The following is an 18091-nucleotide window of genomic DNA, read 5'->3' as shown; positions in this document are numbered from 1 at the left end:
GGGGCACTTTGGTCTCCAAACTAGAGGCAAAGAACGACGAAAGACCCCCTTGAACCGTAGATAGCTGCAATTACCTAGATAGCCCCGGGCTTAGCTCCAGCGACAGCGAACCAGGGGATGCGCATACACCTGCCAACAGCGCCTTGACATTAATATTAACATACAACATTTCCGAGCACACGCAAGTCAAGTAGCACACACAGATCACTACGCCCAACTAACAGATATAGGTTCCACGGAACAACAGGACACCCCTCCCTTCCCCTGCTACCCCCCCTTCCCCGAGTGGGAGCCCCGTTGCTCGAAAATATAGACCAACTGCGCGGTCCTGGAGGTTGACGAAAGTTACTAGTTGTTTGTTAAGTTTAATCATCGAGAGTCCAGCAAGTTACTATAGCTGACAACATCCTAGTATTGCTGCCAACTGTGTGCATTGAAATGTATGATTCTATCAAAAAGTCAATAAAAACATGTTAAAAAAATAAATAAAGATTCGTAATACAGTCTTGGAAAACTAATAAAAATTGGTTAAAAAAGAAAAATAAGAATAAATAATTAAATAAAAAGAGTATAATTGTCAAGCTCAGAGCCTTTACCACATGCAACATGTGTGGTTTTGCTCCCTTTGGCTTTACCTGTACAATCCATTCCCCCCGCAAGATAGCTGATTCTGGGTCTGAACTGGGATTCACATAACCTTCCAGCTCTAATGTTTGGTGCCCCAATTGCACCTGATGTTTGCTGGACAGCCTCCTCCTCCTCTACTCAGCATATCACACAGGACAGATCGTCAATTTCCAATGAGGATTTCAGAGACACTGTCTTGCCAGTTCCAATTAAACCCTCCTCTATGGGGTCAGTTGTGGGTTTAGGTTTCATGCCCAATGGTTGCTCATGGGATAACGTTCTTACATTTGGATTTATAATTGGTAATGGAAGTCCTACTGTAATTCCGCTGGCCTCTCTTATTGCAATACCCCCCCTTCGGTTCTAAGGTCCTCTGGACTGTAAGTCTCGGAAACCCCATCCTTGGCTAGCAGATCATCCAAGAACCTCCCCTGTGAGTGGATGATCATGATGGAGCTAAGCAGAGACTTTGTTGTAATACTGGGCTGTGAGGAGCTCGGTTCTAGGTTGAGATGTGCCATTACTGCTAAATCTACTATACTTGATTGTTGGGAAACATTTATTATAGTTGGCGGGGTCTGTACTATGTTCCTGTTCATCGTCGGGGCTCTTTTTCTCCTGCGGTTCTGGTTTACAGCAGGACCCCTAGTTTTGCACATTTCGCAAAGGGATGCTTGCTTGTTTCGGCTGATTTTGGTTGGCTTGTGGCTCTTAAATAGCTCCCACCTACACAGTCTGAAAACAAATTGCTCTTGATTAAATTGTAATGCCTTATTTCCTTGGATCTCCCAGATTAAACTATTAGACTGTTTCTATGTCTGTAGAATCCCGAGCTAGCCCCAGGCTCTCTTAAGTCTGAATGACCTGCAGCCTGTGCCGAGCAGTTTGCTTAGATATGTAGCAATGAAGATTAACATCCTTTATGTAGGCGTTGTGTACACTAATGAGTTGGGCCAGCAGGGCAAAATACAGGCTGCAGGACTACTGGACTTCTAAGTTGCCTTGTTGTCTAACTGTCTCCCCCAGAGTACACCCTTCAAGGAGTGGGAAGTCAAGAGCAATCTGCAAAATGAGGCGCTTCGGGGCCTGGAGAAAGGAAACAGAGACAGTGGTGACAGTGATTATGCCAGCTGCAGGGCTTTAGTACTGTACCGCAAGTTGCAAGCAGTGGTATCTCCCCAACGTGTCCCCCCTAAGAGCCCTGTAAACCAGCTTGGGGTTTGTGAAAACGTAGGCCAGGTAGGAAGGCAGGCACAGCAGACAAAATAGCAAATGTGCCTGCAGTGTGAGTCTCCGCTAGGAAGCACAAGCCACACCAGCTGCCTCTGTGTGAGGAGCCTGCAGCCTAGAGCTCTGACCGCCATGCCACCAAAGACCACCTTCTGAGTGAAGCCTCTGCCACACCTCACCACTTCAACTCCAACTGTGCTGGCTGGCCCAAATGCGCTGGAAATATCACACGCTTGGGGCGCTGGCTGTCAGCATGGTTTTTGTGTTCAAGATGGGGATACTTGTTGCTAGGTCAGCAGGGTCCGGCTGGGGGTCAAAGTTGTGGCATATGTTTGTTATCCTGCTGCAGAAGAACTGGGCTGGTTTGATGCAAAGGGCCAGAGAGGGGGTGATACTGGTGAAGCTAGCTGCTGGGGAGGCGAAATCTTTGGCAACAGACTTCACTTAAAAGAATGGAAACAGTCTATTTACTGCTTTTGGTACTGGCATCAATATGGTCTGCAAGCACAGAGCATTTCGTGGTTTGTATCTGCTGAGGATATTGCATAAGGTTTCCCAGGTCTTCAAGTAGAGTTGTTGTGTTTATGTCGGTGTGGTCTTCCAGGTGGAAATGTAGGTCTCAAAGGAGATTGACGGTGCTTCATTTGAGGTGCTGGTGGAGTTGGAGTGTGGCCCCCGCAGTCAGTAGATAAGGGTGCCAGACGAGGTGAAGTTGACGGTAATTCAGAGTCTGAAGGTCAGGTGCTTCATGTTGCTGGAGGTAGTTTCTGAGGTGGTGGTGCAGCTGATGTAGTTCTTGAAAACAATGGTAATCCTGCCTCTGGGCTCTTATTGTCTGTCTTGTCTGGCAATCATGTAGCCAGAAGAGAAAGCTGGGGCGATGTCGGAGGCAGACGTGGGTTCAGCCAGGTTTCCGTGAGGAGGAGCCGGTCTAGTGAGTGTTTGTTTAGTAGGTTCCAGACTTCAGTGGTGTATTTGGTGAGGCAGCGGATACTGTGGGGCATGGTGAGATGGGAGTCAGGGGTGAGTGGTTGTGAGTTAGTAGGGTGCTGGGTGCAACTGGTGTAAGTGTGCAACGTGGAGGGTGCAGGAAAACTAGCAAGTGGCACGGAAAGCTAATTAGCAAACAGCTTCAATAGTTGCATGAAAGGAGCTAGCAGCATCGGCGTGTGGCAAATGAATGACAAGGCTTTCTGGCATTAGGAGTGGGTGGGGCGCAGACTGGCCCTGACAAAGACTTTGAGGAGGGTTGAAAGCCAGAGCTCAGCTACTTCATTGCTCAGAGTCTGGTCATAAAAGAAGGGGATGGAGATTTTCAATTTGTTTTCAGTGTTAGTTGCTGTATTGCACACTGCATAATGTACAAGCATATGAATCTATGAAAAATCCAAAGCTGATGAAGTTCTACTGTCTTTGATGTAATATTTTAAAAAAATGAAAAAAATCAGAAACCTTCTGAATTGGAGAGTTTAAGCACTCAATGGAGTAAAATGTCATTCTTGCTGTGAAGTTTTAGTTACCTCAACAATAAAAGTTACACTGTATACCAAATTAATCCAGGTATTTTAGATTGCATTATGGCCGTTTCCATCTCCACTCTCATTCTACTAAAGCCACATGGCTAGGATTCCACTGCAAATAAACAGTCTGTTAATTAAGTGGGCTGCTATGGTGCCTACCAGCCTGTACGAAAATTGGGTGATATATCATTTTATCTCATCAAAAACATTGGGGTAAGGGGACAGAAGCTCAAGGAAAACAAAATAGGACTAAACGTGAAACAATCTGTGACACACAGGAAAGCATGGCTTAGGGTAAATGGGTAAAGTGTTAGTGTCACTTAAGTAGTGGACATTAGCATGATCTGAGGACCCTAAGAATTGTCATTCTGGGCCTCACTTATAGCTAATGACAACTGCAGTCCTCCAATAATTATGTCAACTAGTGCCAAGCTAACCTCAGCTTATGCTAGGATCTCACCAGTCTTTCTGTGCGGTGTTCCCCCCCTAATCCATTTCAGAACCTGTGCCTTCCCTCCAGTCAGCCCTGAAATACTCTGGAAGATTCTTTATAAACTGTGCTCAGTAGAAGAACCACATCTTTAATGCAGTAGTAAATGCACTGAGATGAAGAAGGAGCTAAAAGTACACAGATTGCTGGTAAAAATCCGAAATGGAAAATTAGAAGAAAATGCATAAGTGCATTCAGAGCTCAGCAATGAGAACCACACAAAGCAGGAAAAAAGGACAGGAGTGACGGGTCAGAGTGTGGTGATGACCTTGTATAGCCATGTTGAAGAAGCTAATGTATATGAGCATCGTAGTTACTATGGGAAAGGGCTATTATTCGATCTGTAACAAAAACAGACATCCAAAGTGTAAAAAGGAGTAAGTACAAGTAAGGGCTGGAAAACAAAATAAAAATGCAGGTGAATAGTATGTTTAATGACCACCTAGATAAAAAACTTGCTCAACAGAGAGCTCAAAATCCTACTGCGAGGGGAAAAATTGATGTGAACATGCATATAGTAGAAACACTGTAATTTTTCTCTCAACTTCTTTATGATTTGAGCCCATCAGAAAACACAAAACATAACATCCTTCAATTGATGGCAGTAGCTACAGCCTAATAATCTGTGAAAGCCTATGCTCGAGAATGCATGTATGCACTTACTATGAAGTACCTCATTTAATTTCATGTTCTGCGACTTCCCTCAGGATGAAGACTCCTAAGATGGTCAAGTACTTCCATCAATGTGGCTATTCTAGTTGGATATCTCCTCTACTAAGCTTTATTACCCCCCCTTACATCCCTTCAGCATGTCCTTCGTAAAGGCTGATATTTCCTATTTTTACAACCATCAGTACACTGGAGAACCATTCCTGTGCATCTGCCAAACAGAACACCTTGAGGCCAGATCTCAAGAAGCCTCACCTCTGCTGTCACAGGAGGCCTGCAGTTGTCGGAGAATTTCATCTGCCACAAGCGCTGCTACCATTTGTGGCTGCAGACCCTGGGTACTTATGAAGGCCTGGGCTTTCTCACAAGTATTTGGTTGCTGAGAGGACAGGATGGCCCGCAGCAGCTGGTCAGAGTCTTGTGCCGAAATTTCACTGTATGTGCAGCCCAGCTCCTGCAATCAAGAATAAGGAACTGTTACAGTCCAGGAAGGGAAAAAAGAAACTCAAATGTCACACAACCATGTGAAGGGAGGACAAGCAGTGCCTTTTCATGGATGCAACTATGTAAGGGTATGATGCTTACATACAAATAAAACAGCCTCCCATACACACAACTTTTTAACCTCCTCTCCCCAAATCCAAACCTCAATACCTCCATCACTGTTCCAGGACTCCGTAACTAAAATAATATACAAGCTTTGAAATGTAATGGAAATCTATACTTGTTTATCTAAGTAAAGGGAGGACATCATACCTGAAATTCACACAGCATTATATCAAAGAGTAACCTTTCTATATCCACATTCAGGTCTAACAAATACCAAGAAGTAGCATATGCAGTGCACCAATCTAAATACATTTGAAAACACTTCAAGAAATAATAACAGAATTAATATTACATTTCCCTTCTTCACATCTGCATAAGGAGTTACCCATTAGTCAAAGCGGTCTGTAGTAGTTGTCAATTCCTTTGAAAATTATTTTTGACTGTTCTATAGTTAACAGTCAAGCAAACAATGTAGCAAATTACTATCCAGCCGTATTCTTGCCAGACTAGGTCTAGCAACAACTATACCTAACAAGCATTTACACATGCAAACAGTTTGTCTATTTGTTAGCGATAGCTCCTGGGAGTTGAGTGTAGGTTTTTTCAGAGTCTTCCAGTTTAGCAGGACCACAACCAATATGTGCCATCACCCAAATCAGTATTATCCACTTTACGAATCTCAAGAAAGAAGAAATGTTGAGACAAGCACAAAGAGAGCTGAACCTGTAACTTTTAAGTTCTCCATAGAAGGTACTTAAGCCCACAAAGCCATATTCGTGTTCACATTTGTTAAACAAATGCACCAGCTCGTGAGATAGCCCAGAGACCTATGTACATCTGGAACACTTCAGTAACAAATACAGGAAAATAGGCCCCGTTGTTAAAATGTCACCTAAAGTACACTGTGTGCAATCTGCAGGCTATAGGTCCGACTCCCAGCAAGACAGCCCAGGGTCCTTGCATCTGTTGGACAGATCAAAGTGCAAGTCACAGGACCACAGGATCTAATCATAGCAATATAGCTCAGTGGGTCAGCCCCACGCCGCAAAGACATGTATGCAACCTGCAGGGCACAAACCCCGATACTTGCAAGGCCAACTTAAACCTTCATTCCTCTAAGGGCCACGATGTCAGACCATCAATTTGGGCAGTAATCAACAATCATGTTCTACCCCTAAGACACACAGCACACAGCACACCATTAAGTCTAAACCTGACAAAATACTATACACTGTACAAGAAATCAAAAGAAAAAGTATACAGTATACAGAAAGCTTAATGTAAGATTAACGCACATGTTAGAAACCCATTTACCTAGATCTTCCCAAAAAGTATTAATAAATGCACAAGTGAACAGATTTACTATTATATGAGAGTGTAAACTATAATTAAATTTGGCAAGCTTCACTAAAATAGATTATGTGAAGAACAGTAAACTGAAGAAATTCAAAAAGCCAGCAATTCATTTGACCTGAAATGCTTGGGCTGCTGTTTTTTTGTTGCAAAGGAGCTTCATGTGTCAGAGTTTACCATAAAAAAACAATTATGTATTCCAAATTTAAGTTTCATTAACATATGTTCAATCAACTGGTAATTTCAAGTATCTTCAGCATACAATCTCGTCACCCAGCCATCACATGGTTCAGTACTGGCATGCTCTCCTCTGGGTCTCATGGGGTAACATGCAAATGCCAAAAGCTTTGTGATTCTGGGGATCTGGAAATTCATGGCAGGCAGCAAAATGAGTTTGCTTTCTGTAGCACCTCATTTAATAAGCACCTTGATGGACTCTAGAGGCAAGAGAGTTAAGTTATTTCTCATACTGGTGATGGACAGATAAGCACGGCCCATATTACTGCTTTTTTAAAATGAACAATATGTCCATCAGTAGAGATCGGAACAACTTATCTAAGTTGTCTTCATACAATCAATATTTACACGGTCACCTCGTGGCCATGTAGATCTAAGGGCCTCATTTAGAGTTTGTTTGAGCAGCAAATATGCTGTAAATCAGGTGTGTTCCCCCCTCGCAAAAGTTATGATTCCTCAGCTGTATTTAGAGTCAGCATTGTGTTTACAGGGGCGAGGACTCTGCTGGCTCCGCTAGTTTAAACATCTGGCCTGGTGGCCTGTCCACCAAAGGGCTGAGGGGCCACATTGCCCGTCATCTGACCCTATTGAAGGTGGAGGGAACACGACTGATTTTCCCTCCTCATTACCACCATGTGAGGTACGACTGACAGATGCAGGGAAGATGGAGAATGACCACCTCCCCATTAGTGTAAACTTGCTGCCGGTCGAGGCCATTTGCTTTTTGTTTAGAAAAAAACCCAAAAAACTTACGCTTTGGGAATCTGTTTTCTTGAAACAAAAAAGTTTGCCTGGCGGGCAGAATAAGTTTGGCACGTGTGACAAACCTGCAGTGCTGTGGGGGTCCAACACTGGTACTTGATTTCTACTGTTTCACATCACAAGGGTTAGATTTAGGCTCAAACAGCAATTCTCTGTTGTATGATGTGCAGAGTATTTAACACATCATGCGCTGCAGGGAGAGTAGTACTAATTTGGCAGAAGAACACCCACTGAGACTGGTGAAGAGATGAGGCCATTAAATACATACCTTTGAAAGTTGATACAGGCACAGCACTTGCCTGCAGTAATTTTTGCCGTGGATGCATTTTTCTGTGAGCACCTCGAGATCCTGGACAAGCTGAGCATCTGGATGCTGCACGATGACAAAGGAAGATGGGTTTTCCAAACTCGACTCTGGAAAAAAGGGAAAAACAGTGTTAGAGTGCAAGGGAATAGAATGCTTTCTTCACATAGCTGGGCTTAGTGCAGGTTTCAGATATTTAAGGACGATGCAGCCACCTCCGACAGGACCCAAAGGACTTGCTCAGTGATCAAGTAAACGCTATACGTACTGCTTGACTCTGCGACTACACAGCACAACGCTATTTATTTCAAATACACTGTATGCAGCAGCCTCGTGCAATGGCATAGAATATTAAACATATTCTTCTTTTTCTTCTAGGACATGAAACATATTTGTATTTTTGTATTTGCACTGAGTTTTATAGAGCACTCATGCAACCAAAGGCTCCTTGATGCCAAATAGTAAACTACTGATGTCAGAGCACAGTCAGATAACTCATGGATTGAAGAGTTACATTTTCAAGGCCCTTCTGCATTACAGCTATGTGCTTTCTCGTCAGCGAGTGGCTGTTATCTTGAGTTTATTAACTTGACTATACATGATAGTAACTGACCTGCTGACCTAAGGGAGTGGACTGACCAGTACCACAGCAAGCAATGAGAAAGGAGTATGGCCAGGTTCTTCTACATAGGTCTGTGAACCTGATACAAAGGTTTTAAAAGTATTTAGCGTGTACCGGGAGCCAATGTAAAGTTCTTAAAGCAGAGATGAGATCTTGTTTTGACAGTCCTACCCAAGATCATTCTTGGTACAGAGTATTGAATTAGTTGGAGCCTGGAGATAATACCAGCTTGATGATACAGATGTAAGGCATTACAGTGGTGCTCATACTCATTACCTTATGTGAAAAAGTGAACAGATGGAGTATTCTCTTAAGCACTTGGGTATGGAATAAACAGACACTGACTACGACTCTAGTCCAGGCAATTAGATCTCGTTCAGATTGCTCACTGACCCCTAAATACTTCACTTGAGAAACTGGTTACAGACAAGTTCCTAATTCTGGAGGCCAGAAAAGGCATTGGCAGACAGGTTTTTTAACAAGTGGGGCTAGTATCTCCGTTTAATTTCCATTAAGCTTCAGCTGGTTGCTGCTCATCCAACTTTCAAACTGATGTAAGTATGAAAACAGGCTCACTGGCAATTAGATTATTAGATATCTTGAGGATTACTTGTCTATGATCGGCATACAAGAAAAAGGTATAGCCAAATGACTGTTTAAAATGTTCCCACAGGAGGAAATGTAGATTAAATAACAGAAGGGTTAAGACAAAAAGTTGTAGTGCTCCATAACTTCTAGGGCAGTAGTCTCCAACCTTTTGACTTCTGTGAACACCCGCTTTATCAATACTGGAAGCCAGGAACCACCACAGAATCATTATTGGAATCCAGTGCCCCCTCTACCCCACTGGGTCATTACTGAGAGCTGAGTCCAGCCTGAGGTCACAAGTGAGTGAGTGATGTTTACCAAAAAGAATATGTGATCTCATAGACACCATGAATTGAAATGGAACTTCAGGTTACCCACATTTCATAACTAGGTTATCAAAGATGTCCATGATGGAGCAGATACATTGCCAAAACCTGACATGCAAAAGTGCATCTTACTGAGCTTAGTGATCATATTGGGGCAGATCAGAACCCACCCACTTTCTCAGAGAAACTGAGCTGAATGAAATGACAATGTACTAAGAGCCACAGATTTACAAGAATATGGTTATTCAGGTAAGGCAGTGATGGCTCTTTCTGACTTTCTCCAACCTATCTCTGCTCCCTGGTGTTGTCTACAATTACTCACTACAGTGCTCCTTCATCGCTGTGCAGTTAGCTGATCCTGTTCTATCCTGGCCTTTCCCTTCTCATCAGAATTGCTTTTACTCAAGATGATCGCCCTCATCCTTCTGTCCTACTTTAGAGTGCACAGTCAATTCCTCCTGGCATTCATGATGATCCAACCCATATTACTTGTGTTTGCAGCACCTGTAAAAGGCACTATCCATCCACATACTTGTGGTCAGCTAATTCTGGCTATGCTGTAGCCTATCTGGACTTAATGACATTAGTCGTATTCCACAATTGTACACCATGTCCCATTACAGGCAGTACATAAAATTCAAAGAAAAGAAAAAAAAGAGACATGCACTGGTTGCCGTCATATATATGCATAGAATAATGTGAAAATATAAATAAATAATAATGAAGATGGTTATTAAATGGGGAGTGTCACATTTGGCACTGCTTCTGTAGTTTTTGGGATCCACTGCAGAGCTGAACCAGTGAACAATGATATCAAAGAACAGAAAAATTAGAGTATTACAATAAGAATGTTTTACAATAAATTAGCAGCTAGTCCAGCACTGTCGACCCACATAATTTTAATGATCATACAAAGGACAACTTTTGATTTCCAATGTTATTGTCACTGTCATTGACTATCAACTTCCTGAGTGATCAAAAACAAATGGCAACTCATTAGTTGAAATCAATGCACATTCGAATTATGTAAGAAGAAACTTATGGGTGCTCATACACTGAAACACATCGTTGCCCTGATGTGTAAAACCGAGTTTCTAAGTAAACCCGTTCTAATACTACAAAAACAAACCAGTGGTGCACACCAAGCAAAGCAATATCTCTACTTAAGAGATAGTCAAATATCTTGAAGAAACCAATTAACATATCATAATAAATTCCCCTAGAACGCGGCATGCACTAATGCCGGCGAAGGGCTCATATTGATTTTCGGGCCCACAGAAGACTCACAGGAGGCACATACTTCCCTCGACGTTTCTTTGCCGAGATTTATCAGCAGACGGGCTTGGAGAGTAAACAAAAAGAATAGAAAGAGGGGTGAATAGGTAAGTTAATAGCACGTTAGTTGGTAATGGTATTTAGTGTAAGTAATGGAAAAATTGAGCCATATTAATGTGTTTGTTTTATTGTTGGAAACTATGGAGACACTGATATAAATTCTGTTAGGTGAATGGACGTAGATAGAAACTAAAGGCTATTTGGTTTTGTAGAAAGGTTACTAGAGATATTTTATTTGTCTTTATTCCAGTTGACTCACCAATAGACGAAACTAGCAATGTCCAGTATTTAAATTGATTATGAAGAAGGAAAAGATGTGATTGATTGTGGTTTTGAAACAGGTCAGTAATGGCATTATAATGAGTAACTTCCACATTTTTTAGGAGTATTTTGGACAAAGCAAAAGGAGGTTAATGAAATAGTATTTTTTTCTTTCCCCCCTCTTGTTATAGAGTATGGTAGATGTGATATGAATATAACGGACATAGAAGTGAGCAAAGGTACATAATTATTCTACACCATGGTATAAGGAGGGGTCACTTGAGGCATTGAGCGGTCTAATATTAACTAAATATGAATTCTAGATATGAACTGTTAGAATGCCAACAAAAGAAGTCTTTTCACACTTGGGTGTGCATGTGGCATGTTGAACTTTGGATATGGCTTTGATATACCAATTTTTTGGGGAGTATTCTATGCTATATCTTTGGACATTAAATAACACTTTGCCACTAAAACTATGTGGTGGTGGTTCTCTTCTCTTCCTGTGTAGTTTCTGGTTTAGATTCAAATCAATATTATAAATATGATTTGTATAGAATATGTTGGACACCTAACTGACCAAAAGAATACCTTTGTTTGGTGATTTTGGAAAACAATAGGATAAAATGTAAATAGGTTTTAACTTTTGTGTAAAATTGTATATATATGTTTGTCGTGTATTGATTGTTGTCTGTTGTGATTTTCTCAGCCTTGAAGAAGTCCAGTCAGGACGAAACACGTGTCGGCTGATGGCTATTCATTTATTTTCTTCATGTTTTGTATATATATGTTTATGTATTTAAGAAGATTTTTCCTTTTTGTATTAAAACTTATATTCGCATGGACATATTCATCTTTTGGTTAGTTGTATATTTGTTTACAGTATGTTCTGGTCAGATTTATGAATGTTTAGTTCATTTAAGGAAGAGAGAGGACCAAACAAGCATTCTAGGGGAATTTATTATGATATGTTAATTGGTTTCTTCAAGATATTTGACTATCTCTTAAGTAGAGATATTGCTTTGCTTGGTGTGCACCACTGGTTTGTTTTTGTAACTTCCTGAGTGAAGCAGTTATTCACTTCACGTGTTATTTTGTCTTGATGAAGACCTTGTTAATTTGCCAAACGGGACAGTCCTGGATGTATTTCATATACAACTTAAGAAATGACTTCCTGGTTATCTATTTAGATAAATATACTGCTTGTAACTGCTTTGTTATTTGATTTGTGTTTTATGAGCTAGAGGTTGTTCTAAAGAATAAGCTACTTACCTTTGATAATGCCTTAAAGAGAGTCTATCTAGCTGCAGATTGCTTACCTTAGAACATTCCCTAGGTGTCAGACTGGAACCAGAACATTTTAAGCAGTACCTCTGTGCACCTGTTCACATGTTATTTTGCCTTGATGAAGACCCTGGTAATTTGCCAAACAGGACAGTCATGGATGTATTGCATGTACAACTTATGAAATTACTTCCTGGTTATCTATTTAGATAATGTACTGTGGTGGAATGAGCCCCCAATACCACAGGGGGTTGCTTTTTGGTGAATGCGCAGCACATTTCACTGGAAAGCACTATCCACCTGAAGATGGCCAGTTCCTACATGGCCTTCCCTTTGTTTGCTCCAGCAAGAAAGCAAAAGGTTGATCGTCCACCGGTGGTTCATTGGTGTGATCAATGTAGAATGACAACTCTCTTTTTAGGTCCAGGCGATGGAGTATCTTCTCCTCTTAGGAAGGGTAGGGTGGAGCGAAGAAAGTCAGCAGTGTGATATTTTTGCTACCCTTTATCTGTGCTCAATCAAAGTCTTGCCGAGCTAGTGATCAAACACCCCCACCAAAACGGGTGCAGAAAGATGATCAACATGTCTGGCAGGGTATCACAACACAAACCTGTCCAAATGGTAGGCGTGTATGGTCTTAGTTGAGGTACTCATGGCTGCCAGAATGAGTTTGCAGACTTCTGAAGGGAGGTCAAAGACTTAGGGGGTCATTCTGACTCCCGCCGGACGCGGTCACCGCGCGCCCGGCGGGAGCCGCCAAAATACCGTACCGCGGTCGGAAGACCGCGGCGGGTATTTTGAGTTTTCCCCTGGGCTGGCGGGCGGCCGCCGAAAGGCCGCCCGCCAGCCCAGGGGAAAACGACCTTCCCACCATGAAGCCGGCTCGTAATCGAGCCGGCGGAGTGGGAAGGTGCGACGGGTGCTACTGCACCCGTCGCGTATTTCACTGTCTGCTATGCAGACAGTGAAATACAAGCGGGCCCCTCTTACGGGGGCCCCTGCAGTGCCCATGCCATTGGCATGGGCACTGCAGGGGCCCCCAGGGGCCCCGCGACACCCCCTACCGCCATCCTGTTCCTGGCGGGCGAACCGCCAGGAACAGGATGGCGGTAGGGGGTGTCAGAATCCCCAAGGCGGCGCAGCATGCTGCGCCGCCTTGGAGGATTCTGACGGGCAGCGGAAAACCGGCGGGAGACCGCCGGTTTTCCTGCACTGACCGCGGCCAAAGCGCCGCGGTCAGAATGCCCTAAGGGGCACCGCCAGGCTGTTGGCGGTGCTCCCGTGGTCATTCGCCCTGGCGGTTTTTACCGCCAGGGTTAGAATGACCACCTTAATCTGCTACCGTCCAATCTGCATGCATGAAGGAAGAGTGTGTGCAGATTTGAGTCTAGGACCCTGCCCTGTTGCTGCAACAGGAGATCCACCAGAAGAGGCAGCCTGGTCGGAGAACCAATGCTCATGTTCAGGAATTCAGGATACCATACACTTCATACCCAATCCAGAGTCACAAGGATGACTTGGGTCTGATCATTCGTGATTTTCTTGAGAACTCTGGACAGGAGTGGTGTCAGTAGGAAGGTGTACAGGAGGCATGAATTACACTGGAGACAAAATGTGCCTCCAAGGGAAAGCTGCCTTGGAAACTCCAGGGTACAGAAGTGCTGACATTGAACGCTCTCAGCTGTGGCGAATAGATATAACCAAGGTTATTTCCAATCACAGAAGATACCTTGCACCATCTCAGGATCGAGACGCCATTTGTGATCCATGAAACATCAATGGTTCAGTTCATTTGTCCTGGCATTCATAGAGCCTGTCAGGTGTTGTATGGCCAGGCAAATGTTCTGACTTTTCAGAGCCAGATCCAGAGCTGAAGAGCCTCCAGGCACAGGTCCACGGCCTCACTCATTCGTGTTTGTTGCTGTACCACATCGCAGTGATGTTTTGCTTCAACACCTGAACTAGCTTTCCCTTGATGGAAGGGAGGAAGGGTTTCATTGCCCAGCTGATCACTCTAAACTCCAACATGTTGATGTGGAGTTGAGACTCTGCGAGAGACCTCTGATCTCCAACTCTCCTAGATGGCTACGACAACCCAGGAGTGACACCTCTGTCTCTAGTGTGGGCACTGAGTGGGAAGTGAGGGGCCTGCAGCTGACCCGATTGTGGTTTGTCAGCCACCACTGCAGATCTTTTGTAGTTTCCTTCGATAGATGGACCAGGTCAGAGAGACTTCTGTGATGCTGCACCCACTGAAACGTCAGGTCCCACTGCAGAGCCCGCATATGCCAGTGGGAAAGTGTTACCAGCAGGATGCAGGAGACAACAAGGCCCAGCAACCTCAGAGTCACTCTCACTGAAATCCAGGACACAGGCTGAAACATCGAATTCATACCCTGAATATCCTGCACTCGCTGTTAGGATAGACCCAGAACTGCACTGCATCCAGAATAGCTCAGATGAAAGGGAGCATCTGAGAGGGAGTCAGGTGTGACTTTGACATGTTGCAAATGCAGGGGGTCTACCATTGTCTGGAGGAGGGTGACAACTGCCTGGGTTGAGCCTTCAGCAGCCAGTCGTCAAGGTAGAGGAAGACTGGCACCCCTGACATCCGATGATGGGATACAATCACTGCCATCGCCTTTGTGAACACCATATGGGTGCAGGTAAGGCTAAAGGGCAGCACAGCAGACTGAACGAACTTGTAGCCCACCATGAATCAAAGGGTAATGTCTCGGGCTAGGAGGACAAGTAAGTGAAAATAGGCACTCTGCCACTCCAGTGTTGCCATCCAGTCTCCATGGTAGACACGACCTGAACCAAAGTGAGCATTTTGAATTTCTCCTTTTTCAGGAAGTAGCTGAGAGGGTGCAGGTCTAGTCTATGGTGGCACCAGAAAGTAGCAGGAATGGCAACCACAAGCTACTTCCGATGTCAGCACTCTATCGAGTGCTCCTATGGCAAAAATACCTGCATTTCCTTATGCAGATGGGAGAGGTGGTCCTTCGTCAGCAGGTCTGAGGATGGTGGCAAGAGCGGCAGGGTTTTTGTGAATGGAAGGGTGTAACCTCAGGGAACAATCTGAAGCTCACTAAGCCACCAGTTTCAAGCTAGTCTGGCTGATGAGGGGGGATACCCCGAAACCGGTCTAGGATGCTTGTTTCTGGTCCAGGGAGGACCTGGTCTGGCAGTTCGGGCTGGACTGTACCCTTGAGGAACAGGGTCGAGACTGATTTGCATATGGCTGGGTCCAAACTGGAATGGAATGGCAAGCCAAACAAAAACGATGGATTAAACCCAGATCTGTGACTGGGGGGTGAATGTTTGATTTGTTCTGCATTCCGTCCATCATCTGTACTTTTTGCATCCCTGCCACTGGCAATAGTATAGGGCAGTATGACTCGGGCCTCCTCCGAGACCATGGGCAGCACATGCGCAACTGACTCCCAAACTATGTGGGAGTATCAGCCAAAGAGGAACATGCTGTTCACAGACTGCAGTGCAATGCTAGTTGAAGAGAAAATCCTCTTACCAAGGGTGCCCAGCTTATCAAGTGGTGTGGTTGGGAACCCTGCAGGGTTGACTTTGGACACAGACACCTGGACAACAAAACTCTCCAGGGAGAGCTGCTGGGTGAGGAAAGCTGGGTCCCCAGGAACAGAGCGATGGCAGCAGGAAATCAACCTTTGCACCAAAGCCCCTGTTCAGGGCTTCACCCATTCCCTAAGCAGGACATCAGTGAGGGCTTCATTAAAGGGGAGAATAGGTTCTGAAGGGGCAACTCCCAGATGAAGCACTTCTGTCAAGACTGCCAAAGAGGGTAGTGTAAGGTCCAGGACCTCAGCCGCCCTCTTCGTCACCATGGCAAATGAAGCCCCTTCCTCCGTAGCCACAATAGGAGGAGAAACTAAGCCACTGCATAGAGAGCTGTCTAGACCACTGGCATCTGCTAGTTTTTTGTACAGTTATCCTAGGGCTCTTCCATGGGGTCCGGATAACATAGGACTCCTCGTATCTGCCCTAATCATATTCCCACTGGGTCTATGAGTAAAAGGAGGCACTTTCTCAGACCCAAAGGGTCGAATTCTGGCCGGTACTGGAGTTGATGTCCAGTGACGTAATCTGACTCTGTTTCAGTGGTGGGTATAATGATGGGGGTCGATGCTGCCAAGGGGGAATGATGGGATAGGTGCTGCCCAGGGGCATTGACGCACCACTGGAACAGACTGCAGGTAAAGTTGTGGTCTCGAACCAGAGCCAATAATGATCCAGGAATGGATCCAAAGGACCTGACTAGCACCAGGGGGGCCTGAATGTGCTCCAGAAGGGTTGGCTCACCCAAATATGAGGTTCATGGCGTCATAAAACTCCTTCAGCTGAGAGGGGGTCACTCTGGCTCTGGGAAATTCTGGGAGGCACAGAGAGGATCCAGACTCAGCCTCTGTGGCTGACGCATGGGAGCGAGGCCTACATTTGTGGCATTGTTCCTGTGTCTCATCCAAAGACTTTGAACAGCACAGCGAAGCTGAAGGGCACTTCAAGTTCTTGGACTTTCTGGATTTGTTGTGTGACTTACCTGACAAAGACTTTGAGCATGATGCTGATCCTCGAGCATGGCTCGGCAAGCAGGCTCGTGACCTTCTGTGACTGGGACCTGAAAAGCCAGAGTTAACTGGCGAGGTGCAACCAAAAGCTTCAGGGATCACTCCCGAACCACTTTAACATTCACCCATCAACAGTAGGGGCAGGCCGTGGAGCCATGTCCTGGCTCCAGGCACAAATGCAAACCAGGTGGGAGTTTACACAGACATCTGCCATCTGCCTGTGACAGAATCCAAAGGGTTTCCACCCTACAGGGATTTCATTGGACATTTCTATCACACACTAGGGGCTTAAACACAAAAGAATTTTGACAATAGGTTGAAAAATTGTCCCAAAAAATGGACTGAGGTAGCTCTCACCAGATCTGTGCTGATTTCATGGAAAGAAAAAAACTGATGTCAGCGAGGGGGGCACCTATATAGGGAGCATGCACATCACATCCGGCATGGTTAACACAGACACACCAGACAAACGTCTCTATCAGATATCCTTATTTTATTCCTGGGATGCTGATGATGTAACCATAATGAACCTGTTAAATGTTTACTCTTGCAACATAGGCCAATCTTTATTTTGTTCCAAAATGTCCTCTGCTTGAAGAAATCTATGTTCGCACAGTATTATATCAAAATGATGCTAGTGTAATAATAATTTTGTTGGAATTAATTCCCTGTGATGGCATGTTGTTTACAATTATATCAACTGCCAAGCCCTATGGTGGTTACTAGTAATATGTAGGGACATATGTCTTGATTCCTCAAGTATGGTGTGCCCTCATCATATTTCAGTCAACCCATGGCTATGCCCTAGCCTAGTACTCCTCACTGGCGTAAGGTGTACCTGACGGAGCAACCGCCTTCTGACAACTTTGGATGGTGTACACTTACTCACTAGCAGCTAAATCACATTGGTTCAACAATGGATACACAAGTCTACCTGAAAGTCTCCCTGTTCCAGACATCCCACATCTCAAAGAGTGTCTACACCTCATGCAGACCTGGATATCCTGCGGCTACCTGAAACTCAACCCAACCCACCCAAGACAGAATTCCTCTTATTTGCCAAGAACAAAAAGAAAGGAAAAGTACAAATCTGTACTAATGACATGAACCTTGACATCTTTGAACCCCAACTTTTCCCTAATGCCAGGTCACTGTTTCACCCGGGACACCAACCTCATCCTCAAGCAACATACTACCGAAACCACCAAGACAGCCTGGTACCAGTTCTTAGTCTAAAGAAAGTGAAACTGTTTCTTTCAGAAAGTGACTTCAGAAATGCTGTTTAAGGGCTCATACACTCCCATCTAGACAGTGGTTAACGCCCTCTTCC

General features: G+C 44.4%; 1 protein-coding gene across 4 annotated transcripts in view; it reads right to left on the bottom strand.

The window, feature by feature from the left end:
* Positions 1-18091, bottom strand: part of SPG11 (SPG11 vesicle trafficking associated, spatacsin) — a 579875-nt gene that overhangs the window by 125137 nt on the left and 436647 nt on the right. For all 4 annotated transcript variants that reach the window (XM_069222954.1, XM_069222953.1, XM_069222956.1 and 1 more), the window contains 2 exons: positions 7706-7851; positions 4792-4990 (listed from right to left, as the gene is read on the bottom strand). In XM_069222954.1, the coding sequence (XP_069079055.1) occupies positions 4792-4990; positions 7706-7851 (345 nt within the window). The remainder of the gene's footprint in view (positions 1-4791; positions 4991-7705; positions 7852-18091) is intronic.

The sequence above is a fragment of the Pleurodeles waltl genome, chromosome 3_1 (assembly GCF_031143425.1).
Source record: "Pleurodeles waltl isolate 20211129_DDA chromosome 3_1, aPleWal1.hap1.20221129, whole genome shotgun sequence".
Taxonomy (NCBI): Eukaryota; Metazoa; Chordata; class Amphibia; order Caudata; family Salamandridae; genus Pleurodeles; species Pleurodeles waltl.
The sequence above is the reverse complement of the archived record's forward strand: the minus strand, read 5'-3'. Positions and strand labels throughout refer to the sequence as shown.